This window comes from Numenius arquata, chromosome 2 (assembly GCF_964106895.1).
Source record: "Numenius arquata chromosome 2, bNumArq3.hap1.1, whole genome shotgun sequence".
In the NCBI taxonomy this organism is placed as follows: Eukaryota; Metazoa; Chordata; class Aves; order Charadriiformes; family Scolopacidae; genus Numenius; species Numenius arquata.
This window is the reverse complement of record NC_133577.1, coordinates 15,506,678-15,534,304: the sequence shown is the minus strand read 5'-3', so window position 1 is coordinate 15,534,304 and position 27,627 is coordinate 15,506,678. Positions and strand designations below refer to the sequence as shown.

The 27,627-nt window shown below is 43.1% G+C and overlaps 1 protein-coding gene across 1 annotated transcript in view; it reads right to left on the bottom strand.

Annotated features, from left to right (window-relative positions):
• Positions 1 to 27,627, bottom strand: part of FNDC1 (fibronectin type III domain containing 1) — a 71,381-nt gene that overhangs the window by 10,140 nt on the left and 33,614 nt on the right. Inside the window, exons 8-18 of the mRNA XM_074144650.1 lie at positions 26,785 to 26,973; positions 25,312 to 26,080; positions 23,705 to 24,735; positions 21,938 to 22,053; positions 20,033 to 20,144; positions 18,708 to 19,085; positions 17,186 to 17,188; positions 13,861 to 13,926; positions 11,746 to 11,910; positions 9,556 to 9,786; positions 8,301 to 8,409 (exon numbers count right to left, since the gene is read on the bottom strand). Coding sequence (XP_074000751.1) covers positions 8,301 to 8,409; positions 9,556 to 9,786; positions 11,746 to 11,910; positions 13,861 to 13,926; positions 17,186 to 17,188; positions 18,708 to 19,085; positions 20,033 to 20,144; positions 21,938 to 22,053; positions 23,705 to 24,735; positions 25,312 to 26,080; positions 26,785 to 26,973 — 3,169 coding nt within the window. The remainder of the gene's footprint in view (positions 1 to 8,300; positions 8,410 to 9,555; positions 9,787 to 11,745; positions 11,911 to 13,860; positions 13,927 to 17,185; positions 17,189 to 18,707; positions 19,086 to 20,032; positions 20,145 to 21,937; positions 22,054 to 23,704; positions 24,736 to 25,311; positions 26,081 to 26,784; positions 26,974 to 27,627) is intronic.

The window sequence follows — 27,627 nt, the reverse complement described above, 5'->3', positions numbered from 1 at the left end:
AAAGGAAAAGTTGCAAGGAAATTAAATTCTGATCTCAGAAACAGTTTTAAACCAGATTAACTCACAGAATCACAGACTGGTAGGGGTTGCAAGGGACCTTTGGAGATCATCTAGTCCAACCCCAAGTCCTACAAAAGCAGTGGTATGAACTGCAAACTAAAACTAGATCAGTTTTATAAGAGATCAGAAGCTAAGTTTTTGACCTTTCTGTAAAAAACTCTAGCAGCATTAAGATCACAATACTTGAGTAATATGAGAAAGTTTCACGTTGCCTTATTGATTCCCCAAAGTATTTAAATCACATGCTTAACTCAAAGCACATGACTCGCCAATAGAACTCCATTCTTTGCTCGATAGAAGGAAAATTATTATCACTCTTAGAGAAGAATGTGCAAGCACATTTTTATTTCATTTCCAAATACAATGATTTTTATTTGATGCCTATCCTGACATTTTTTTTCTCCAGATTAATGTTTTCTTCTTTCCTTTTTTTTCTTTGTATCCAGTCCAGCAGAAACCAATTAGAATGGAAGATTACTGTAAAAGGTTCCAGCACAGCATTTTTAAAGTGCCTGAGTTTAGGTTTTTCTTTCTTGCCTGCTTGCTCAATTTCATTCTTGTAAAGAAATTAATAAAAAAAAGACCACACCTCTGTAATATCCACATAGCATTTGGGTCTTGATTTAGCCTCTCATCCAAAAGCAGATATCTCCAAAAGCACCACACATGACCGACATAACAGGGTGAGCGTTTACAGGTGCCACCAAGTGCTGGATTACCTCCCACAGCAATGTCCCACCTGGGTGGCAGGCCTGATGCTCCTGGTGAAAGTGAGCCTGCCCCATTAAAAACATCAGGCTGCTCTTGATGGCAAAGCTCTCCCCATCCAGCACAGAAACCCACTTGCATGGCCCACGCTGGGTTCAGACAACATGGTTCACAGCAACTGTGGTCTGACATCCCCTGGAAGCTGTTGCCACCTGGCACAGTTTATGCACCAAGTGTGGACACCATCCACATTAAGAACTTGTCTCCCTTTTCTTCCCTTCTGTCCACAAGAAATGACAGTAGCCCTTGCAACGTAAGAGTGTAACGTGGTTTAATGCCACGTAAGATGCTCATGATTTACAGCCTACCAGGCAGCAGGCAAATTCAACACGATCTTGTTACAGGAACTTTGCTATTTGCAGTCTGCCACTCAATTTTTACTGGGTGCATTTTCCTATACCATGAGATGTATCTGTTCCTCCAGGACTGAGCCAGAGAGCGGGGTCTGGAGGTCGCTCCTGAAAGGAACCTCTCTGGCCTAACCACAACAAAGCACATACAAAACTATTCACACTGAGAAACCAGAGGGGACTCAGTTGAACCAGCCCTTTGGCAAAGGTGACTCTCTTTTTCCATTAAAAAGAATGGGTTTTTTTTTTCATGTAAAGTGAACTGCTTCGTGTCAAAATCAAACTGATCCCTATGAAAAGACTGAAAAGATATGCAAATAACACCCACTTCTTCAGCAGAAGGGTGGCAGTCATGTGAACACAGGATTTTGCTGTGAAGCCAGCTGGTTACCTCCAGGGTACGCATCAGATCATCTTGTTCACTCCATAAAAACTACAGACATGTCTTTCAGGCAAGATCAACGTGGAAGCTACAGGAATTGAAATATTCTGGGCTTCATCTGTGGCATGAGATTTACCTCATATCTGTGCCAGACCTGGAGCACATCCATGGTCAGACCCCCTGTGGAACATGTTCCCACCCCAGCACGGGGAACATGCCCCCTGTCCCTGCTGCGTCCCACAGCTGACAACAGAAACCAGCTCCATTCCTGCTTTCTGCAGCCAGTTCTGCCTGCAATTAATGGCTACGCGATGCTCACACAGGACTCGCAACTTTCTTTTAAAAGAAAGACACGCACACAGTCGGGCAAAAAGAAACCATGTTAAGTAGTGACATTTAGCAAGGCTGTGCCTTTTGCTCATTCCTAGCACAATCCTCTTGCTGGCAGAAATATGTGCCAGTGGTTTTAAGTATTGGCCTTGATTTCTTGACTGCAGCTTGTGAGTGGTTAGCCCGGCTGGAGAACGAGGAGAGGGGAGGTGAAAAGCCTCCCGTGCGCTCCTCTGATTCTGGCCACCCAAGCAAGCATGGCAGCCTGAGCACTGCTTTAATCCCCTGAGTTGTCAGTGCTCCCACGGGACACCTGCATCCATCCACACCTCCTTCACCCACTCCTACCTTCTCCACTCGGGTTGGGACAGGGGCCAGCGGCGCAAGGGTGACCACAGGGACAGGACACAGGGCAGCGAATCCTCACACTGGCTGCCCAAACGGCCGCAATCCAGCACCAAACTGCACTGGCTTAGCCCAGCACTTGGTGTGACTACTTCAGAAGAGCAGGAGAAAAATGTTTTCCAGCCTGCATCTTACCTACGATTACCAATGCAATCAGGGCAACTGTCCATTCAGGTGCCCTGTTGTGTACATAAAAGCCCGTCTGGGACACATGATTGTTCAAGATGCCTGCCCAACTGTCTGGAAAAAGCAGCAATGAAGTTATGGGTACATTTTTCTTTGCTAAATTGGAAAATTAGTTCCTAAGCCTTTATATATACAAGAAGCCTTTAGTAACGCCAGAAAGAGAGCCAGGTCTCATGACTTGCTGACCTGTGATTTAAACATAGACGATGCTATGATTGCTGTATTAAGAATGTCAATAAAGTAATGCAGTCAGAATATATTTCTTTCTCAGACATGACAAATAAAATAGAAATTGCCAAAGCCCTCCTAGGTCCAGGCATCTGACATTTTCATTAGTCAGAATCCTTCAGCTGATGAATTTGCCAGGAAATCTCAAACTAGTACAGCTCAACTGTTCTTCACCACATAAATACATGAACAAAACTTGTAATATATAAGTTGATTGTGCTTTGATTACACTTTGCTTAGGCAGAACTGCAATGAGTTGTTACCAATAGGCACAGAAGAATCGCAACTGCAAGAGATGCAATACTCTTCGCTGTTCATTTTCAATACAGACAAGAAAAAAGATTTTCCTCCTGAGAACAAATCTCCTGAGATTTTATATGCCACTTTTACTGACATGTCAAAAAATAATAAACTGTAATGGGGCAATGAATATGCAATATTTTTATTCATTTAGACTATATGACTAATCGCATCACCATACCTGTCACTTCGAGCAAAATCATTTTATGACTTAATTCAAGGTGTCTCCCTTCTGTTTGAATTAAATAGCTGGCACTCGTAGCCACAAAGTGAGATAATCACTCAGCACGCTAATTAGGGAAACAGCTGTTTTTTTAAAAAAATTTGTTCACCACAAAAACCTTTTTCCCGCCTCTCTGAAGGGATGCCTGCATGGACCCCCTGGCCCCACACCCCGCCCAGCAGCTAGCTGAGATGCTGGGACCCACAGCAGCGCCATCCGCAAGTGACAGGGCAGGATCCACAGCACCATGACCACATGCCAGCCATGGGGACAGTGGGATGGCTGCTGCTGGACCTCCTGCGTCAGTGTGCAGATGGTGGAAGTGCAGAGGGTACACAAGGAGGGAGACCCACGCGCTGCCCAGGAAGGGGAGGGGACGAGCTGACATGACAGCACCCCACAGACCCACCGCCCAGCAGGATCGGTGGATGAGGAGGAAAAGAGGCTGGGAGGGGGCCAGGAAAGACAGGCAGGCTTCCTCTCACGAGCAAATGGAGAGGGCAGCTGGGGCTGAAACTCTCCTCCAGCAACTGCACCATCACACCAGAAGAAAAACACATAAATCAACTGAGTGCAGGTTCACAGGCTAGTGCAAAGAGTCTTCCTCCATCAAAAATGGCCTAGCATTACATCCACCATGAATTTTTACAACAAATATTATAATAAGACACAAAAGCAGAGCTGGAAGAGGAGCTTCCTACACAGCTGGTAGGAGATAGATAGATGCCATACAGGTCTACCGTTTGCACAGAACAAGGGTTTCATTAACATCTTACCTCTCTCGTGCTGTCTGGTGATACCCAGCAGCCAGTTGTGGCTGCTGCTACTTGTTGGACCTACTGCAGCTTTGCTTTCATGGAGATACAGAAAGGAAACAGAAATTTTCACTCTATCTGGCCCCCAGAGCCAGAAGATTCAGGCTCTGTTTGCAGTTGTGAGCCCTGAGTAAATGTTTGAGAGCCTCCTATGAAATGGTCTGTACAACACTGGAATTGGTAGCAGGCACTGTGGGATCAAAATGTCCCTGGAGGGAACAAAAATTGAATGGACAGGGAAGAAGATTTGATGAGACATGGAGATATGGTGGTAAAGGACAATGTTTTAAATCATGAGACTATCTAGCCACTCCCATCAGGCACTGACACAGCTTTCCCGCAGAAAGGCAGGAAAAAGCCTAACCATGCTCAAGAAAGAGATTGAAATGTTTATGACAAGGATTATAATGTTTGTGACTGCAGGAGACTGGATTTAGTGGTTGAGCAGATGCTGTCCAGCCCTTTACATCAGTCTTCTCTGACAGCTGAGAATTAAGGTTAGGGAAGGGACATTGTCAAGACTACTGTTTCTAAGATTTAATAAGGTTTAAAGTAATTTTAGTGTTTATATTCACATGTCACAAGGAAGCAGCTCCTGTGCCCACTGAAGCCGACCAGTTTTGCTAATGGAAAAACTTCCTCTTCTCAACTGGAGGTCAGACCAGGCCTTGGAAGAAAACTTATGGCAGGGGTTAAACATAGACTTCTGTTTTGTTTGTAAAACCTAAACACCAGGCAGATGTTTTCCAGGATGTGCTGACAGCTTCAAACCTTCTCTGGGGCTGGCTTCTGCCAAGATGCCAACCCGTTTCTGATACACTGTGCACGCTGCAAGATTGCACCACCAATGGCCCCTCATGGGACACCCGGCAGTCAATAGCATCTGCATACAGTAAAACTGACTTAATCAGAGATTTCTCACAAAATGCACTAACAATGCAAACACTAAATTTTTAGACTAATTTCAGATTTCATGCCATATTTTCTTAGTTAGGCATGGGGTCCTTTCCTAGTGGTTAGGGAGTTATTTTTAAGACGAAAAATATGCAATCAATTCAGTCTGTGGATTTGGAGAACGTAAATGAAATTGGTTGATACACACAATTTCCCTGTCATAAAGAACCCTCCTTCTCCACCACAGACCCCACATGAAGCCTTTATTGCCTCCCCAGAGCGTACAGCAGAGGCCAATGGATTATACTATTCTTCAGTAAGAAGCTGAGGAAATAATATGTTTAAAACAAATAGCACTTGCTTGAACCTCCCTACTTCTGAAACAGAATCTTAGTATGTGACAGGGGAGTTCCTAGGTTCATGGAAATGCATGAACCTATAACCTTGCTGTTCCTATAAAACTCCATTCAAATACAGCTAAATTGTGACTTTCTCTGGAGAAGAGAAGGCTCTGGGGAGACCTCATAGCAGCCTTCCAATATCTGAAGGGAGCCTCCAGGAGAGCTGGAGAGGGACTCTTTGTCAGGAAGCGTAGTGACAGAACAACGGGTAAGGGTTTTAAATTGGAAGAGGGGAGATTTAGATTAGACACCAGAAAGAAATTCTTTACTGTGAAGGTGGTGAGACACTGGAACAGGTTGCCCAGGGAAGGTGTGGCTGCCCCATCCCTGGAAGTGTTTAAGGCCAGGCTGGATGGGGCTTTGAGCAACCTGCTCTAGTGGGAGGTGTCCTTGCCCATGGCAGGGGGGTTGGAACTTGATCTTTGAGGTCCCTTCCAACTCTAACCATTCCATGATTCTATGATTCTATGATTCCAAAGCCTGGAGTTAAGGTACATCTTGGCAGCTCCGTTCCCATCAGTTCCCCTGCACCAAGCACAGACAGGACAGTGGCTGCAGGACTCCTGGGGGGCTTTCACTGCAACTGCTCTTTCTGGTGACCTGGTGTCCTTGAGATGTTGGGCACCAGAAGCAGAGAGCTATCACTGGCCTTCAAAACTGTCCTTGGGGCAGCAGGAGAGGGAAACTTGACTGAAAGACAGCAACGAGATGAGGAGCTGGGGCTGGAAGCTGGAAATGGCAGAGAAGCCAGAGACGTAGGAGCCTGGCCAGGAGAAGCTGGGTCATACAGGCCTGCGTGGGGGACAGGGTGAGAGTGGGGAAGCAGAGGAGAGGCTATGGAAAACCAGTGAAGGGGAAAACGGCTGAGGACGTACAGGAGTCTGGAACGTGGGGGCAGGACCTGGGACTAGCAGCAGGAGGAGAGAGGTTTAGGGAAAGGATGTCCTCAAGGCACAAGGATGTGGACATACAAAGGCAGGAGGGTCTGCAACTGCTTCTCTCACTATCTAGGAACAGAGCTTAGGAGATCTCAGACCTCTTCCGTCTTGTTATAATGGGTGAACCTGACAGATAAACTGTGCCACACATCTCCCTCCATACTTTTGTAACAATAATGTTTTACAACCAGGGCACTAGTGGATGCGGAGCATACAATTGCAGCTCTCTACTGTGCAAGTAATACTGCTTTAATCCACCATCCACCACTCTTGGTCTAGATTATTAATCTTCAGAATAGGTCACCTTTTTTTATCTCTTGGATATGTGAGAAAAAGCCTCATGAAGTGTGTGACTGACAGTGCTGTAGAGAAAAAAGCAGAGGATAAAATAGCATAACATTTTTCCTGCAACATCTTATTTCAGTTTTTTTAAATCTTTGGGTGTCCTGTGTATGCTTGTCCTGCCTCTCCATACACTTTTTACTTGCTAATTTCCTGGGTCTTTGATGCTGCAGATATCCTCTGGTGGATGTGTCCCTGGTGCACGCACCTAAGGAGCTGCCGCTGAAGTTCCTCTGGTGCTGGCTCTCCCAAAGAGATGCCACATCCCCAGAGAACTCTTTAGTTGGAGGGAAGTCTCCAGGGAGGAGACAGGGGATGTCCTGGTTTGAGGTCCCCTGTCCTGGAACAGGACCCTCTTCTTAATACATGCTCAGATTTCTTGGTGCTTGGATGTTACAGGGCCAGCAGTAGCAGCTGCAGGGGCATGGTGTGTGTGAGTCTATGCGAAAGTCAGGGTTGCGTGGAGAAACACTGTAAAGTGGTCAGAAAAAATATGTTTGGTCATATTTGAGACCCAAATGCTACACTGCAGTGACTTTTCTTAATTTACTTATTTTATCTTTTTTAATTATTTAGTCTATTAAGATTTTAGATGAAGGCCATGTTCAAACAATTCTTTGTTTTCTAGCTTAAAGTTCTCAATTAACTGCTTGTAACCTGCAGAACCTTCCCTTCATCTATAAATTGTCTTGGAAAGAAAAGATACTTTAGGTGACACTTTAGGTTTCTCCTGTGTTGCCCTGGCACAAACCCTATGTGCCTGTCCTAGGAGTGGGTGCTCTGATCTTCAGTTCCTCATGAAGTCAGGCACGCTAGTCCTAGTCCAAAATCCCAGTGCATCTCCCATGTTACCACATACAGGAGCAACACCTGCCACCAGTGTCTGGTGAGAGACTCTGTAGGCATCATCATGTGAAGAGCAATCACTTAGCCCGAGGCAGCACCAAAAGTATTTCAGATTCAGAATCTGAGAAAAGTATTACAGCCACTGAACACCTGACAAAAGAAGTAATTTTCATGTAGTCCCTTTGTGGCCGTTTACTTCCCACCCAATTGCCATGAATTACTCCAATATCATGCAAAGCATGGATTCTTGTTCTGCCATTTCAGTGAGATTTTTTGCAAGAGAAAGACCTAAAACTCCTGCCAAACTAACTTCTGAGCAACATCCACAGCTTCATTATATACCACCAGGCCTTCTCTTCCAGCACAACTCATACGAACAGACAGCAAAAACAGACCAGAGCGTGGTAGCAGCTCTTAGGTATCAAATCTTGGCCACGCCAGTATGTGAGAATGGCTACATCACATCACACCAAGGGTGTACTTCAGTAGACTCTTCCCCCCACCCCCCACCCCACCCCCACAAAACTCGATTCAGTTATGTATAAGACTAGAAAACGCATTTTAAAAACAACATTTTCTCTGTTACCGATACATGTTGTTATATACACAAACATATATACATGTACACACAGTCATCTGCTCCAGCATTAATATGATAAAGATACCATGTAAGTAGTTGTGCAGTTTGTAAAACAATTTGCTGTCAAACAGAGTGAGTAAAATCTAGATCAGATGTCAACATTTATACTAAGGCCAAGAAAAACAATTGACAATTCTCAAAATTTGTTTTACTTCCCTAAAGGAACTGAAAAAGAGTGGATCAAATCCTTACCGTGTGTTGGGCTTCAGGTTCTCAATTGGCAAATGAGTAGTCCCCGCAGTCCTGGTTGACCACTTGTTCTTTAAAAAGTCATCGTAGGATGCACTGTAAACCAGATAGCCTGTAAATGGGAAAAACAAATAGTTGTGAGGATTCTAAAGAAATTTTAAATAAATTATATCCCTAGGTGTTGTGGTAGATTTTATGGGTTAAAAGGAGTGGAAGCATCTTTGAATATTAAAGTGCCTAGCTCCCCTGGAAAATCCCAGGCTACAAGAATTTCCTGTCATTAGCTAATAATGATGGAGCACTACATCAGAGGATGGTACCTGGGTGCAATATTGATTTAAAACAGTGAAGGCAAAAAGATGACAGAGGCAACATATTCACTGTTTTAAGTGACATACTGACTGTGCAGAAACTAATACAGCTAGAAATACTGTGGTTTGTTTTTTTTTAAAAAACATTATTCAGATTATGCTCAGTAAGGTACTGGATCAACAGCCTTGAAGAATGAAACGCTGTGGGACAGACACCACACAGCCTGCTCAAGTGCCACCTTCTCCCTTCCCAACCATGATCCCTGCTTCAGCTCCGCCAGCTCCCACCCCTCTGTCACCCGCAGAGCTGGATGAGGCTCCTTGGAAACTGGACATCAGCACCAAAGCAGTGGCCTTTTCCAATGTTTAATTCACATCTTTTGGGTCCAACAACAAACAGGGGTTGATTAATTTCTAAAATATTTTTGTTATTTATTTACACTAGTGTCTTTCCAGCAACTTTCAAGATTCATTCTCGAAGTCAGTTGCACGTTCACAGCTGGGCAGGACCGAGTGGCTCCAGCCACACTCCAGTTACCTCAGCTTGGAGAGGACTGAAGCCAACTGTGAAAGATGCTCCAAAGCCAGGCTTGGGAGGTGCCTGCAGTGATGCTGGGGGCACTACCTGGAGGTGGAAGTGCTCAGTCAAGCAAAGTGCTATCACAGCTACCATCCACGTGAGAAGTGATGCCTTCAGAACCACTGGCACTAAAGCATTGGCAAAATCTTTGGAATATCTGGACATGCATGAGCTGCTTGGTCTGGCACTGAGGGATGACAGAGGGACCTTTCTAATTTCTCAGAAAATAGCTCACCTCCCTCAGAAGATTGCAGAGGAGTGAGAACTTCATGAATTGTTGACTCAGTTTAAGGCAAAAAAGGTCCTTTATGAAAACCTTCCCCTTCCCCACTACCCCATATCAGGAAAGCAACCCTCAGGAGAGTACCTGTTACCATGTCTCCTCGAGCAGGTTTGGCCCAGTCCACAATGACAAAAGAGTGACAGCCTTCGACTGCCACGACAGTGATGTTGTGAGGGGCTTTCAGGGGACGCAGATCTTTCTCTCTGAGGTCATTAGGGATGATTTCATCAAGGCTCTCCACTTGGAAGTGCTCCAGGGCCTCTGTCAAGGAGCAGGGTGCTGCTGGATCTTTATTGAGATAGGTCACATAAGGAGCTGGAAGAGACAGGGAAGGGTGGCGTTTAGTTAGCAGTTTGTAGGTACCACAGAGTAGCACGCAGGCTGGCAATTTCCTGAAGAGAGTCAAGTTTTGTGATGCATTTTAAAATTCTTCCCCTTCTAGCCTAGAGACAGTTCACTGCTGCCAAGAAAGCATGGCTCACGCTCCATCTGAGTGCAGGGGGAATGGGATGCCAATATTCAGGTCTAGCCCACACCCACAACTGTACCCAGCTATGAAAAGACAGAAGGATCGTCTTTGCTACGAGAGGCAGAACAGAGTGGTCTGACTGCAGGACCCTCTGGATGCTACCTTCAGCTGGAGGTGGGGTGGAAATGTCAGCCAAACTCTCTGCCTTTCCATGTGTGGGAACAGATCCCTGCCAGGGCCTTAGATTGTCTAAGACTTTACCAGGTCTTAGTGGTTGGTTCTTACACAAACATCTGGGAGCTGGGGTGAAACAACAGAGAGAACAAGAAGACTAATTCCAAGGTGATATCTAACCAGGTTAAATGAAGGGATTATTCCTGTGGTTCCCTGGGTACTAAGGGACCAGGAGTCATGAGTTCCTACTTTCCAGACATGTGCTCCCAACCTGTAACTTTTATTTTCAAAAGCTTTATACTGACTGGAATTGCACATCAGTTCAGGAAAAGATTAAACCATCTTTTTATTACCTTAAAAGTCACTGTAACATTGGAAGTAAGGACTATAAAACTTGCTTTGGAAATGTTTATTCAGTTGCAATAATACAATTAATTGAAATGGTAATGTTATTTCCCTAGTGCCTTGAAATGTTCATAAACCAACTTTTCTTGGTTTATCTTATTGGATGTCACACCCTAAAGGGATTTTTTCCAGATTTTGCAATGAAGTTAATTTTAGCCTCTCCAGCTAAATGAATCAAGAAGCACCGTCAGTGAGAGACCTGAATAGAAACATCATGAAATTGTTTGGACAGGGAAACTGAAGATGCACTGGAAAAAGTCTTGGCATATATAAAAACAAATCTTTTACTCCAGCAGCAGAGCTCCACTCTAAGCCACATGAAGCTTGTGGATATTAGAAGGGAAGGCAAGATATGAGTCAAAGCTGACTCTCCATTCCCAGAACTCCCATCTGAAATGCCAGGTGAGCCAGCAGCTGACCGGACCTCAGGTCAAATACCAGAGGTTTGTAAAGGGCTGGGCAGGTGTGTCACCAGTCTGGGGTGGAGGCTGGAATGCAGTGCCCTGCCACCTCCAAATCCCTCCAGTTGCTTCTCTGACAAAGAAGCAGCACAGGTTTGAAGTCAGAGATGCAACACCTACCTACACACTTGAAAGGCTCGTGTACATAGAAGCCAGCCTTATGGCTCCTGTCAATGTATTGGGGGTTCCTTCACAAAGTTTCTTCTACAGAGCAAAGATACAAATAGCAAAGACAAATTTATCTCTGTTGGCTTTACTTTTTGGAAAGTTCATATCCAAAATACCATTCATTCCTTGACTTTGAAGCACACCTTTGACATACATGCTCATGCAAAGTGGGTGAAATCACTGGGATTGCATGGGTCAGTCGAAAAGAATGGATACTTGCACTAATTGAACTACTGGTGTGAACTTAAAATGATGCAATTGAGCTGAACTGAGCACCAGAGTAGACACTCTTGCTCTGACTTCAGCTAAACCAAACACAATGCAGAATACAAAGCAGAGCACTTACACTGAAAGAGTACAAAGAGGTTTGCACTGCTTCAACGAAATTGGTGTGAGTCCACACGTAGACATGCAACTATGGAAGCTACAAACAAAGTACTGCTGTTTGGGTGTCCCAGGTGGTGGTCCTTGTAAGGACCACACACTAATCTGTTTGGCATATTTATGCAATGGTCTCAGTTTAAGGGCTGACCTTACTAGAACAAGAATTCTTTGCAGTATGAGTAGTAAGCTACATAAACCAAAGGATGTCCTTACCAGTGAACCGTTTCTTCCCAGCAATATCATATTCTGACACAGGGCCGGTGCCAACAACACTAGTCTCCGGATAGACAACTTCCAATTCTGTCGTTGTAGAAGCAGTGGTGGTGCTGACAGTGGTGGTGGTGGTTGGTGGCAAAGTACTCTCAAAAAACTCATAGTCTTCGGAGGAAACATAAGATGAAAATGTTAGCTTGATTCATGCTATTTTGGCTTAACTATGAAAAGGGAAACATTTCCGTCACCAGCCACAGTCCCAAGGGAGTGCCACACACCCTGCCCCAGCTGCCACACACTCCTTATGGGCCTCTAAGTCAGGGTTGGTCACATCTCAGCCTTGCAAGGGTTTCTACCAAACTGATGGACAGCGAGGACAAATTGCCTCAGAATACTAGTGCTGTTGACGATTAAGCCTCGCTCACACAGGTAAAAAGGGTGACAATAAACAAATGTATTCATACAGCAATATCCTGAACACAGTCTGTCTGCCACCACCCCTTACAGTTCCCAAAGAAAGACAGCACAGTATTTGAATCCCTGGCCACAGCCCTCAGATGCCAAAGGAAGGAGATACGGGAATGAAAAAATGGCTTTTTAAGAAAACTCTCCATTATTATTCTAAAATGCCAGGTCTGGTTCACACTGCTCTTAAGGCTTCCTGCAACCTAGAAACGTGGAGTCTTTTACCTGCCATTTGTGGTCCCATTAGGGCCATGAGGGAAGGCAAACAGGCACACACGAATATCCTGATTCAGTCCTCTTTGACATTCAGTACCATTAAATCCAGTGCTCTTTGAAAAGCTGCTGTGCTACCAGATTGACACACAAAATGAAGGGAAAGCATTTTGCGTCCCTGCTGTGTCTTCATACAGGCTGTGGGATTCTACTCATGGCTTTGAGTGTTTTCTGCTTAAACTGCTAAAGCATCTGTTTTCTGCAGGTGACCTGTCCCTAAGAGGAAGCCTGGAAAAAGACCTGTGCACTGAGGACATTCCACTTTCATGGGGATTTAAGGAACATGGGGTGCAGGACTTGTGCATTTTTTGGTTAATCCTCTCCTCCACACATTCTCAGCTGGCCTCAGTATGAAGTGATCAGAATAAAAAGCAAAAAAAGTCTATGATATCTTTCTCTCAGCTGCTGCACTCTCTTTTTAAATGCCTTTTTTGTTGTTGGTGGTGGTTTGACTTAAGATCCCAGCACTGCATCCACAAAGAAAAAAACCTTATTATTTAACTCAAGTTAAAGTTGAGTTTAACTCTGTTAAACACTTTAACAGAGTTCTGTACTTACCTGCTTTAATATGTCGGGGTAGGAGGGGGAATTTGAGGATTTAAAGCAGTAGAAGATCAGAAGTCAGTAATTGCAGAAAGTGAGTGTTAGTTCCAGTAATTGAGAATTTGCATTCCCTGTGAAAACTTATAATTAAAAGCTGGGACTCAAGGCTTCCTCTTCAGCTAAGTTTTGTTTGTCCTGAATTATAGTCTCAAGATGGCATGAATATAACTGCAAAAATCTTTCCCTCTTCTCCTTTTATCTAGTTTCAAATTCCTTTAATTTAAATTCCACAGGAATTCAGCAGATTAAGTATTCTACACATAGGTGATCTCATTCAGTATGAGTGTGTTTTATAGTCTAAATGCAGACTACACATCAAAAAAAAAAAGGACAAGAAAATATATTCACAGTGCTGTAGAGTGCTAAAACCTCACTAAGGTATTTCAGTACTCAGACAATATTTTGGTTTTCTGTTTTAGAAGAGTTCATTGACTTTGAGTGGGCTGGAGTTAGAAGCTGTACCAGAGGAAGTAAGTCTGAGATTGAAGCAGTTACTGTATGACCCAGATCTGAACGTAATTTATTTCCGCAATAGGTTCCTGTTAGACTGCAGGACCAAAAGAAAGGGACCTTCATGCCCAGAAACAGCTGCTTTTGCACCCTTGAACTTCAGACGTGACATGGGACTCTGGAAAGCTTTTCCAGCTCACCACTGCTTGCTTAAGTTCCCATTCACCAACCTGCCCCCTCAAACACAATTCCAAAGAAAGAAGAGGGGAAAAAACCCAACCCAAAACATGCCACGTGCAATAGACTTTTACATTTAAACAGTACCATCATCATATATCACATATGCCTCTGGAGTTGCTGTCACATCTGAATCCAGTCCTGAGAACGTATCTATTGAGGGAGAAAGAAAAAAATGCTATAAGAATTCAATGGTCTCATCCCCATCCTCCTAGTAAAATACTTTTGAAATAAAATTTAAAACAAAAGTCTTTAGCCACTTGATTTGTAAAGAAGTAAGACAACTGCCTAGTTTCCAGATAACACAGTGACAGTCCGTTCTGCATATTTAGAATAACAGCTGAGTAGCTAACTGCAGCAGCCAGGAGTTTTGCTAGGGGAAAAGGGGTTCAGGGCTGCTACTCAAAATCAAGAGTAACATACCTTCCAGGAGCTCTGCCCCGGCCCTGGGAGCTCTGGAGCAAAGGCAGGCTGCCAGCAACCATGTAACCCTCAGGTCAGGATTTGACAACATTTTATAGTCTCAGAAGCAGTAAATGTGAGAAATTTATACGCAAAAAAAAACCCAACCAAAATATTCAAATAAACTGAAAACTTCTATTCAAATATTTTTGCCTGGAAATAAAAATCAAACAACCCACAGAGTGATGACATTTACAGACTGTGTCTACGCTAGCAAGTAACGCAGCCCAAAAGGAATAGATTTGTAGAATAAAGTAATCTATGATTCTAGGAATGGATTTATAGAATAAAGTAATTGGTGCTGTATCTCGCAGAGTTTTACTTCACAGTAGCTCTAGTCTGATCCTGTGGACTGAATGCCCATTAGAGATTGGGGCACATACGTGTCATCCTGAAGCACTGCTTCTGTTTTAGTTTCATCCAACAGGAATTCAGTTTGTGCACACCAAGACTGCTCCATGACGCAAACGAAAGCATGGCAAGAAGAGATGATTGTGAGGTGCACATCAAAAACACGCTCCCAATCCACCCCAAAACCCAATGCAAATACACCCACAGACTTCCCAGATGCCTATGCCTAAATATTATCCCAATATCTCTGCAGGTCACGTATCCAGCACCAGATACATCAACCATCAAGTACCTCATCTTGTGATTCCTGGATGCTTCCCTGCACACTCTGAGAAATACATTTCTCCACGTGTTGTACAGGGAAGCCAAAGAGCACACAAAGCTCAGATTAGCCATGAAAAGCAATGAAAACAAAACAAAAGCATTGTGCTGGAACCCACTGCAGCTACAATTAGAAGTCTTCGATGAAATGCTGGAGTTGGGGAGAGGCCAGTGTGTGAACAAAGACAAGAGAAAGACAGCTTTGACCTCAGGATACTACACAGAAACTGATAATGTCCCTGTAACATTTGATATGGAAGCACCAATGTTATTTTTACTAAGCCAGTTATACGAACAGTGCAAAATTTCAACTGCCAGTGTCAAATTGTGCAAAATAGAATCTGGATGATACATTTTAATTTTGCAGGGATTTTTTTGTTTATTTAGAACGAACAATTATTGTACAAGGCTAATTTTTTTCTACTACAATAAGTATCTTTTAAATACATGGTAGTGATTTTAATGCAAACCTAAGTTTTGAAAACAGAGGAGATGGGTTAATTCTTGTCAGACTTCCATATAGCAAAATCTGACATTTTCTCTTCAGGAGATCATCTACTTGGAAGCCACTTGACTTCTGTGAGGGTAGTCACCAATAAAGTAAATCCTTTGTTGAATTCTACAGATCTTCTCACCACAGTTGGCCAGTATCAACCAACGTTTACAATTTACGCACTTATCTTTGACTATATCCAAGTAAACAAAAGGCTCAGATATGCAGAAATTTGGAGTCCTTCACAGGCAGATTTAAACTTCACAAGTACTAGCCGCTCAGCCTTTCATCTATGTACAATCCAGCATAAACAAATTTTATTTTCTATTTTTGTGCTTTTTCAGTCTCTTCTACTTCATTTTCTGTGCTTCTTTAGTAATAGCAGTGGCATGAAGATGGTGCATTCCAAAAGACCTCTCTCTTTATAATTTTCTCCACGTACACCAGCTGAGGTTCTCCAGCTGCTCCATCACCCTTCACTGCAGCTCTTCAGTGAATCCTACCACTACCAGATGAGGCTAAGTCTTGCCATCTCCACTTGCCGTAGTCCTTTGGCATCTCTAAGGACAGCGGACTGTGCAACCCCTGCTTGATTTTATCACATGTAACAAGTGGTTAAGACTCCACTTTTTTTTTTTTTACTTTTGAGTTCACGAAAAAAAGTTTAGCTGATTTCACTGACAAATCACGCTTCTGTTGTCAAATTCCTTCTTGAAAGTTAAAGATTGCTGAATCTAGTGAATTGGTGACAATAAATTCTGCTGGGTCAAGCAAAAATCCTGCCAGAGAGTAAGCGAATTTGCCAAAGCTTAAGTAGAACATTTGGCCATGGGTTTTGGCACTTGCAGCCCCTGGCTGTTTGGGAGTAAAGCACTTAGCAACAGAACAGCAAGCTTTGGCAGAATAAGTATTTTATTAAATGATCTGGAGTATTTTCCAGACTCAGATTAAAGGGAAAGACAACATAAAAATATGATTTGGAAGTGGTCAAGGGAAAACTGCATTAAGTGTTCTGATAGTTCAAGTAGTAGTTGTTTATCCCTCTTGAAGCAGACACTGCACTTGTTAAACAAAACCAGCCATTATTACATAAATACCAGAAAGATGCTTTCTTTTCAAGCAAGTTCCTCTGTGGAACAGGCAGGTTGTTCTTCTGCATTTGTCAAACGTTAAGGCAGGTCACCATAGTGCAAAAAAAAAAAGAAAGGAAAAGATCAAGAAAATCCTAATAATTACTCTTCAGAGAAACTTTCATAATTTCCAGGTAGGGATTTATATTGCTCAAGCTATACAGCAGGTAAGAAGTGGAAATGCAGCACCATCTTGTCCTTTCAGTCTCCCACTCTTCCACTCTGATGCGTTTGCAGACATACTGTCGAAATGCCAGACAGTTTAGGAGTGACTTAAGAGCAGTTCTCATTGAACACACAGCCGGTGTGAAAAGACTAGTTTTCATTCACGGCTCTAGGAAAGCTCAAGGATCCAGCAAGCTCATCTGGTAGAAGGCAAAAAAACCCAAACAATGTTTTTAAATGTTCATAAAATCACATGAAAATTCCCCAGCCCACAACTCTGCTAAAAAAAATACTGCAAAGCTTACTGTTCAGCTTCTGGAGCCTATGCTCAGACTAAGCCCAGCCATATTTCATAAACTCTTATTGTTCTTATAACATGTATTCTCAGAAAATGTCCTTCAGGTATGAAATAGCACAGGGCAAAAAGAGGAAACATTACAGGATATAAGCAACATCTAAGGTAAGCAAAAGGAGTTGGTGGGAGTAGGACCAACTCTAACCCTACCAAAAATCATAGTCCCCGTTAGAGAACTTTGAAAATACCAGGCTGACCATATAAAACAATATTTGTAACACTTTTGTAAACACAATTAAGAACAATGAAAGCACCAAAGGGAGAATGAAAAATCTTCAAAGAAATATTTAATGATGATCATTTATATATACATATGTTTGTGTATGTGCGTATACACAAATATCTATGCATATGTTCTATACATATGCATGACACTTCCAAAAATACATACTCAAACAGGGGGCTAATTGTTAGATAAATATTAATACTAATACTAATAATCATTGTAATTTCATCTGTACAAGGCAATAACATCTGTGACTCATTACTTACCCAGGGTAGCTCGTAAGGGAATTTTCAGTCTTCTGCATCTGAGATCGTTTCCAAAGATGCCATCCTCAGACTCACTGTGAGTTGCTGAAGTCACATCTTTCCATATCTTCTGCACTCTTCTAAGCGATAGTTCAGCTTCTCAGGCCATGGTTACATGGCCTACTTGTAAATCTACTTTGGCTTCAGAGATACAGGTGTATGGGGTAAAGGTAAGGGGGTTTAATTAACCATTAAAACTGATCACTGCAGTTGGCAGATGTCTGACGGCCATCCCTTTGTTTAGGTTGTGGCCATGCTCCTACTGCCCGTTTGTTTACTGAGTTGGGGATTACCTACAAATGGAAAGGATAAGGACTGCCATGGTGCTCCCTGATCCGGTTTTGCAAAATAAGCAGCTGACTGGTTTGCAACACAACATTCAGGTGATGAAAGGGTAAAACATGGTAGGAACTGGCTCAACACTGAAAGACTAGTGCATTTATATTTGTTTACTTTGGATTTCAGTTTGGCACCACACACTAAGCTTGTATAACTGCAACAGGGAAATAACGACATGTATCGACCCTGGTTTATATTTTCAGAAGAGAAAGTAATTAGTGTACAACTCTCTGCCTTATCTGTGTAGAGCCAGAGTTGTCTTTCCCCAGCTTCATCCGTGCTGTGCTACATTCCTGCTAGACAATCTCTATCTCTGAGGGCCGTCAAGAGAACAAGAATCTCATTTTGCAAAAGCCGGTCCTGCTATGGCTCAAAATAGAGACTTTTCAGAATTTATTGTGAGAAACAAACACAAAGTAGAAAAAATGTATAGTGCTTTCAGGTCCTTTCCTGGCCTGAATGGGAGTGATGACTTCACTAAGGTGAGTACTTTGACCACAAAACTACTGCCTATACTTGTGCTCAGATGCATGAGTATATGTGACAAGACTGGATCCAACACAAGGTGAGAATTTTGCCAAAACCAACATATTTCCATGAAAAAATTCAGCTTTGAGGGAAGCTCACATTTTTCCAATGAAAAGCCATTTAACGCCCAAACCCTTCTCCAGCTGCTCTAATCTCAGCTCCTATCTTGTCACGTTGACAAAAACCTTCAGAGGTAGATTATTTCCCGCTGTACAAGCAGCACAACCAAAGAAGTTCAAACAGTGCCAAAGGAAGTTACCTTCTGCATTACACTCCGGCAGGCCGTCAAAACCCAGCAGCAAGTTGCCCTCGTCATCATACTGTGCATAGGTGCCTGGAGGACAGGTCGGGGGTGGTTTCTCAGTGGGTGGTTCAGTGGTGGTTGGTTCAGGAGTGGTAGTGGTGGTTGTAGCAACGGTTGTAGTGGTTGTAGTAGTTGTTGTGGTAGTTGTTGTGGGTATTGTTGTAGTAGTAGTTGATGGAGTGGTTGTTTTCTTAATCATTTCAAGACCAATCAGAGGTTTCCCTCCAAGGCTTATTATTGGTTTATCTTGTGCACTTGCTACAGGTTTACTAAATCTGCCATGTCCAAACAAAGGTAATCCATCAGGACTCACCATTGGGGCACCCTTCTCATCTAGGAGAGAGGAACAAAACCAAAAAAATCTCACCACTGATCAATTTCAGGCTTATAGCATGGTATTTATCAACAGTAGATACCACAAGAGAGTGTGATTAGAACCTCCTGTAACTAAGCTGACAGAAAAGATGGTTGTTATCTAGGAAAGAGCCATGGCACCGGAAGCTGCAAAATGGTTCAGAAGAACCTCAGATAAACCACAGTGGTGTTCACTTTTATCAGCTGTTTGATAAACACTTCTTGGGGAGACTGCAGGGAGGTTTCGCTGCAGAATCACAACGTGCAGGCTGCGCCTGCATTTCATCTAAGCCAGTCTTGTAACTGTTGATGAAAGGTATGATGAATCCATATTCTGCTCCCTAATGTCAAACATGTACAAGAAAAAACTGGGATAAGCTGGTGAGATGCAGATAAATTTTTGTGCCAAATTCTGGATACTGCAAATATTTATGGTGACCAGCAGGCACTGAATTTATGTTCAAGAGGTCTATACAGGTGGACTGATATAAAAACCAGCAGTCTTTTCACAGACCACACACAGGGATTTTTACTAGTTGTGGTCAGTTTCAGAAGAAAAAACAAAATAAATCACAAACACATGGCTGGTATAGAGCTAGTGGTGGGGAATAATTACTTCTATGTATACAGAGATATAAACAACCTTATTCTGGTTCAGTTCTGCAGTCCTTTCTGCAGAATGCTGATACAAGTGAGATGGACTCAGGTGATTCTTGCCGCCCCATACTCAGAAGCCCCACAAGAGGCCCCGAAGCCTCCCCAGGTCCTGCAATGTGCTGACTGCCTGATGGAGACCTGAGGTACAAGCAACTCCAAATGGCTTGCACGGGACCTGGGGATGCCTGAACCATTCAACAGCTCAAAGACTTGTACCATCTGCACAAAACCAACAGATTTTTTTCTGTAAGAAGGAAGCTGTCACTTACCAACAATTGTACGTCCATCCCCTCCTAATTTCACTCTGAGAGGGTTGCCTTGGGAATCTTGGAGGTATTTTCCTTCAACGTTTAAAACTAGCCCTCGGTCAAGATCTACAATCTGAAAGCAATAGATGGACTCAATTTTAGCTAACACAGGAGGAGGTGAAATGAAATTTCTCAATAACAGAAATCCTGAGGAAATTCAGATGCTAAGTGTGATGTTCAGGAATAGCTACAACACCCATAGACTTTTAAAAGTGAGTCACTAATTGTACAGTAATCACTGAAAAATCACTGCTGAAGAAAGCAAATCCCCAGGAGATGGGCTCCAGAGTTGCACAGCAACCATGTTCTTATCACCTACTGTAGCTCTCATGTGCAAAGGAGCAACTCCCTTGTTTTTCTTGGGGTGTGCAACTCCTACAGTGAATTCCTGTAATACTGATTTGAGTATGACCCTGAGTCCTTTTGAAGAATGGATTTAAAAGCAAGTGTACTACTCAAAAAAAAGAAAAAACAAACCAAAAACCAAACCCCAGGAAAAATTAAACTAGTTAATTTAAATTGAAACAGCCAGTGAACACAAAGTAGCTAAGATGTTAATTGTGGTGGGAGACTGAAGAAAAGCCTCTGTCTCATAAAACAAATCTGTCTGAGAGCTTGGATTGAATTCAAGAGGTAACTGCAGTTAAAACCCAGTCCTTGTTGCTATTTCAACCCAAAATAGCTGAACTGCATGCTGTTTGACCCAGGAGTAACAGACACTGAGCCACAGAACACAAAAAAAGTGTTAAGTGCTGGGAGGAAACTGGGAAGAAGACGTGAGCAGCAGTTCCAGGTTGGCAAGACAGACTTACTTTTGGCGCTGGGGAAAAGACTGTAGCAGGAGGGACAGTAGATCATGAGATCAGTCTCTGAAGGCCTCCAGGCCCCAGATGTTGACACAGATCCTCTTGCTTTACAAGGTGTTCATCCTGCTTGCAGCAATGCCCTCCTCTCATGGGGTGGAGAGAATCACCGCATGGCCTTCCAAGGACCTTCCTAGCCCACTTTCTGGAGCCTACTTAAAGGGCTTTGAGTATGCTTTTCAAAATGCCTCCCCTGCATGTGACATACCAGAAGCTCCTTTTTATGTACCTCTAATGAAAATGGTAAGATTGAATTGGCCATAAAATAGATGTCTTTATGACCCACACAGCGTGTGAGCAGCTCTACTGATGCCAGGGAGGCTGGTCACAGCCTCCTCCTGCTCAGTGTTCAGGCAAACACATAGGAAACACCAGTTCCTTCCCCTGTGGTGATTGGTTATAAATTCACTGGAAAGGCTTCTAAAGGTCTGTAGGCACCTAGTGGGGTTCTATCAATGGCATCTGAGCTGTTCTGAAAATATCACTGAAATTGTGTCTGTATGAACAGCAAACGCTTAAAGCTACCTACATATGTACATTTAAAGCATTCTGACACTTATGTAGTAAATTTACTTTTTGATACTCTTGCTCACGTGCTTCTCCCTGGAGCATGAATCTGGGAGAAGCATTGCTGAACACGTCCTTCACAGCAGCCATCCTGGGCAGTCCCCACTCACACCGAGCAGCAGACAAGCCCTGAGACACTGGTGAGCTTAAATTGCACTGACTTTGAAGTAAAAATGATTCACTAAATCTATGAAAGTAAAGCTATAGTTGAAAATTCAAGCCATCAGGCTTTAAATCAGGCATTTAAAATATTCCAATAATGAAATACAGAATTTGTCATTAGATTTCAGTGGAACAGTGGAAACTAGATCCCTAAGTACAACCTCACTTTACAGCTTCATTGACTGAGGGCACTATTCTCCTCTGTTTTCTTAAGGAAAATGTAAGTACAATAAAAAGCCAAAGCATCCTGAATTTGGAGAGAAGGTCACCCTACCCACTTTGTTCCTTGAGGGCCATTGATTACTCTCTGTCCACTTGGTTTTCCATTATTACCAGGTATTATTTTTCCATTTCCATTTTTTGTTGTAAGATTAGGTCTGCCATTGTATCCTGAAACAGAGAAGAAAACACACTATTCTGAAGAAAGCTGTGCATACAGAAAACCACATTTTAAAATGCAAAGAAATGTGTTTTCTGACCTATCTGGACATAAGTGAGAGCAGAAAGAGTCCTCATCACACTCAGCAAAACAGGCATTTCCTTTCTGCTCAGAGCAACTGTTGTGACACTGTCAGATCCCTGTGGCTTACACAAGCATCTGAAATGGTTTCTTCTGAAGAGGTTACACACTCATGGTTTGTCTCTACCATGTTTATTTGGTCTCTTCGCTCCCTCTTGTTTTTTTAAGAAAGTAGGGCAATATTTCTAGATGGCACTACAGCCACAAATGTTTGTGATCTCTGTAAATATTTGAGGAGTGGGGTGAAGGAAGAAACCACTTGTTCAATCCTATCCTTATACAAAGCTGTAGTCAGAAACTGAAAGGAGAGGGGCTCAGAAAGACCAGCAATTTTCACATCCTAGCTGAGAGATTTGCCTCCAGAAAAATATATATCAAAACATATACATATATTAACTGGGGAAAAAAATAGTATCTGAACATTCCTTGGCTATTAAATTCCCAATGGCATGGTTACCAGTAAGCTGGTATACAACCTCCACAGAGAAATCTGTTCTTCTTTCATACAATGCATCTCATCCTCCGTGGTGTTATCTAAGGTCCACTTCCACCTTAAAGCTCTGCAATCTGGTGGACCTCTACACAACACTGAGTCTGACTAAAGCATAGCAAATACAATATCCCAGCTGCATGGTTCTCACTGAATAACAGTGAGGCCACATTGAACAAAACATTGTGATCTACATATGGCATAGAAGGTACTTATTAAAACACTCAGGTCACTCAATACTATTTTACATGTCCATGCATTGGAGGGAGAAAAAACATTTCTACCTAGCAAAGTCACTGAGACTGTCTGGGATTCTCCATAGGTAACATGGGGAATCAATAGGTGACACACCTTGACATGTAGTGGATCCTCTGTTCCACTACCCAGGGTCAGCAAATATTCTACCAGAAAGCAAGCCTCTAACATTTGGGGTAAATCACAGCCATAAAGGTATTAGAGGACCTGACTGTGACGTGAGCAGTCCTCAATGTGTTGTTGCACATAGGAACGTGTAATCTTGAACTGTTACTTAAAAAAAGAGGAAAGTGGCTTAAAAATTAATTAAAGAAAACATAGAATGCCTGGACAGCATGAGGAAACACCTTACTGCCAAGGTGTGGTCATTAATAATAAATAATCTACAAAAGCCTTTTAGTAATCCACAAAAGGAAGAGCAATATACCTGAGAGGTTGTCATATTCTGAGTACAAATGTGCTCTCAGTGAAGTTATGGCTCAATAAGGAACATAGACCTATTTCCAATTTAGTACCTAACTCTGTCATCTCCCCTGCGGATCACGGGATCCTACACAAGCAAACCACAGGACCAAAAGTCTGGGGCACCACATTACACTGTTGAAGCAATGCCCTCAAGAACTGGGTTCCCTGAGAATGACCAAAATAAAAAGTAATACGTTATACTAAATAACTGAACCTGCATTCTGAAGAAGGGCATTCATCTAACTGCTCTTAGGAGCACGATCTTAGGAAAAACACTATTCAGTGAGATTACTGCAACGAAGACAAGATACCTTGTCTATAAGGAGGTCTAACAACTTGCCGTTGGGAAGGGCTCCGTAGCCTGGAGTTCAATAGTCGCTGGCGAGGGGACAAAGTAGAAGAAGAAATTGTTGGAGAAACAGTGTGTGTAGTGGTAGATGCAGAAGAACGTGGCCAGACAAAGCTTGGTTTAGATGGGGTGTGCTTGTTAGAGGACTGAGTAATCCGTGACGCTATGGCAGAGCTTCCTGGTGATTCAGGAGAAGATATTTTTAATGTTGGAGGTTTTTCTTTCTCTTCCTCTTCAGAGCTTACTTTGTGAGGTAGAAGGGTGTCCATAGATTTCCTTTTATTGCTAGTAGTGTCATCATATGTGTTTTTGTTGCCTCTAGAAACAGAAGGGGACCATTTTGCTGCCAAAGATGTAGGTTTCTCTTTCACTTCTTTCTGATCATATTCACTGTAATAATCATCCTCTTCATTAGAAACTGACTGACGAGATTTAGATGAAGAGGAGGAAGGAACTTTTTGAGGAAGTTCGGGTTTGGACATTTTTGAGGGCAACAGGCCATGTTTTTTCTCTGTTTGGGACACTGTTCTTGTAACGACCATTGAGCGGGTAGGTAATGAAGGACGAGCTTGTCTTGAAGAAGTGGATGACAATCTTGGATTATACTGGTTGTCTTTTGCTGTATCACTGGCAGAACTGGAGTCTGGTTGAGCAAGTTTTGGTTTGTAGGAAGGTACCTGAGAACCTGGCTGCTGTTGCTTTGATAGAGATGAACTTGAGCTTCCCTGAGAGAAAGATGCAGGTAATTCCCTAGAAGAGGACACGTCTTTAGGGAATACAGAGCGTCTGCTTGCTCTGTCACTGCCTTCTGTTGCATCCTCATCATCATTTTCCTGCAATTCTTCATTACTCTGGGATGGAACGTGAGATGGGAGGCGCCGACCCCTTGAATGCAGTAAGGAAGGACTCGTTTGTGCTGTCTGTGGAGGGTCTGAGCGGGAGGTCTTCTCCAACGGAAGATGAGAGGGGAATGTCTTTTTAGGCAAAGATACACTTGGTTTTGATCGAGCAAGGGTTTCTTTTACCTCTTGACTGTCTTGCTCTTCAGGCTTATGTTTGGAAAGAGACGATTGCAAAAGAGAATGCTTTTCTGCAGCGGCCACTCGACTCTGTTGTTCCGCTGAGTCAGAGCGGGACGATTTCTCACTGTGTGTCTCTCTGAGGTGAGAATCAGAATCGACCTGAGGATTTCTTCTCTTGGAATAGATTGATGAAGAAGACTGCCTAGAAGAGGGTAGAGAAGGAAATAAGGGGTTGGCATCTTGTGAGTCCTCCCTATAATTCATATGAATATCCTTTCCATTGGATTTGGCACTGCTGGAGGAGCGAGAGTGAGGTGAAACGTAACCAGAAACAGCAGACCTTGATGAGGCTGCCACCGCAGCTAATTTCGAATTCTTCCACGTGTGAGAACTGGAACTTGAGGGCAGCCTTGTTTGCTGTGATCTAGCACTGGTCTGTCCTGCTCTTTCCTCTGCTTCTTCACTGTCAAACTCATTATGGCTCTCACGAGCATGGGAATCTGCTGATTTGGAAGAGGGTTGATGTGAATGACCTAGAGAGCCAGACCTACTGGGATGGCTTGGGACAATATCGTGAGAGATAGCAGACTGTCGATCTGATGGCAAAGCCAGGCGACTGGGCTCTGAAGTTTTAGAGGACACTTTCACCAGCGTGGGGCCTGGCTTTCCTTCCACATTACCTGCAAGATCATTATTTTTGGCAGGCAGAGGATGGGAAGAGGTTTTAGAAGGCACATTAGTGTTGCTTTGCCTCATTTGCTTTGTTTCATTATCTGTGTATTTAGGAACAGACAAGGCAGAAGAGCGTTGTGCTGACGATGGTGACAGTGCTGGTGGCTCATGTTCCTCTGTGCTCGTCTGCTGTGACACCTCTGATGTGTGTGTTCGAATAGGGGTCCTCCCTGAGGCAAGAACAGGGTGGACCGGCCGACTAGGGGACAAGGGTCTAACAATTCTCCTCTGATCCTGGGCTTTTGGTGGCGTCGTTGGAGCTTCCTGGGAGGAATCACGATTGTCTGTCACTTCAGTGGATTGGAGATCAGGTTCCAGCTCACCTGTCTTTCTAGAAGGTAACTGAGATTTACTCAGGACCCCTCCTCGAGTCAATATTTTATTCTTATATTCAGAAAGAAGACTCTTTTTATCACTAACATTAGGTGTACGAGCAGATGACCGCTTAGAGGAAAGTGATGGCTGGACTTTTGAAGAAACAGAGGAAGTTTGAGAAGGAGATGAGCCAGCATTCCCATTTTTTTTAGCCTCTGAATTATCTTGAATATTTGTTTGTTGCTGAGCAACTGAATCCTCATGAGCAGCTGGGGGGAAGAAAAAGTGTTTATTCATAACAATAGAAGCAGCACAAAAAAATGACTAAGAGAAAAAAAGCAGCCAGGTAGCAAGAACAAGACAATTTATGAGAATATGAGACAATAATTATTTCTGTATTAGCCAGCCTATGTGGAATATCTGTAACTTGGATAAACTTAGAGCAATTAACATCAAACATCTAAAAGCAGGGACTGCAACATCGTATCAGTGGAGCCAAATTTTCAGCAGAGCTTAGTCATGTTGATGGCATGGAGCTGCATCAGCCCATCCGAGGCTGTGGCCCATGTTCTTAGTTAACTCAGCAAATCTTCTGTCCCCACAACAGCATCTTTTTGGCAAGAAGCAAACACAAGGAGTTAGTACCTGAGTAAGCCAGACTAACTGACTTTCAAGGCCGGGAGTTGACAGGAATAGCACAACCAAAGAACCAAAGTATTGTATTCTTTGGCCTTTGGATAACAATAGCACACAGTGTTTTCGTGCAGGAAATAGACTATGGTATGCATGTATTTAAAATGTCCATAAAATGTCCTTTAATATCCTGCAGTAACAGAAACAGTATTAAGGAAGTAAAATCTGATGGGTTAGATGGAGCGCAGAGGAAGCTGAAATAAGTCGGTAAGAATGAAGATAAGCGGGACCGAGGTAAGAATGGGCAGATCATGCAATCGGTGCTTGGCTTGGTGCTCACCTGCTGGGATGGCGACACTGAAGGCTTTAGACTGAGGACCTGGTCCCCTCCTGTTTGCTGCACGGATTTTGAAAATATAGCGCTCCCCGGCCTGCAGACCATCTATTATGGCTGATGTTGTAGCTCCAGAGTAGGTGATGGACTTTGCTCCAAACGGCTTGAGAGCCGGGGCGTATGAAAGAATGTATTCTGAAATGATTTGGCAGACGGTTGGAAGGAGGAAACTGAAAACAGTCCTGTTTCCAGCGGACAGACTGTATGGGTAGGATGAATTAGAATGTGCATTACTAAAATTAATACACTAGCAATGCACGCTGAGTCAACAGCTGGAGTACAAAGACACGAGAGAGAGAGAGATATACATATATATGTAGGTAAGTTAAACATTTGTTCATCTTAACAGACAAAACCAAATCACAGTGACGACCTAATGACTGAGACAGAATATGTTAGCTATACCTTCATAAAAATACATAAGCAACAATGCTCATCAGAGTGAAGAGTCACCAACAGGAGCCAGATGAGAGTTGTGCATTCCAGAGGAGGTGCAGGGGACATGAGAAAGTTACAGCACCAACTACTGCGTGGTTTGGTGTGCTGCACCAGGAGACCTTTTTCTGTTTCTGGACACTGTCTACTAAAGGGAAAGAAATGAGTCCTCTGAAAAAATCAACTGCCCTAAAATCAGAAATAACAGAGGAAGTCTACAAAGAGAAAATACACTGAAGGCAGAAAACACGTATGAACATCGCCAGGAAAATACGCACTGTCCTGCCACTTGTGGAAATCTGGTCTGAAAGACTATGTAAATGTTAGGTAGTGCAGATCGCTAAAATCAGAATG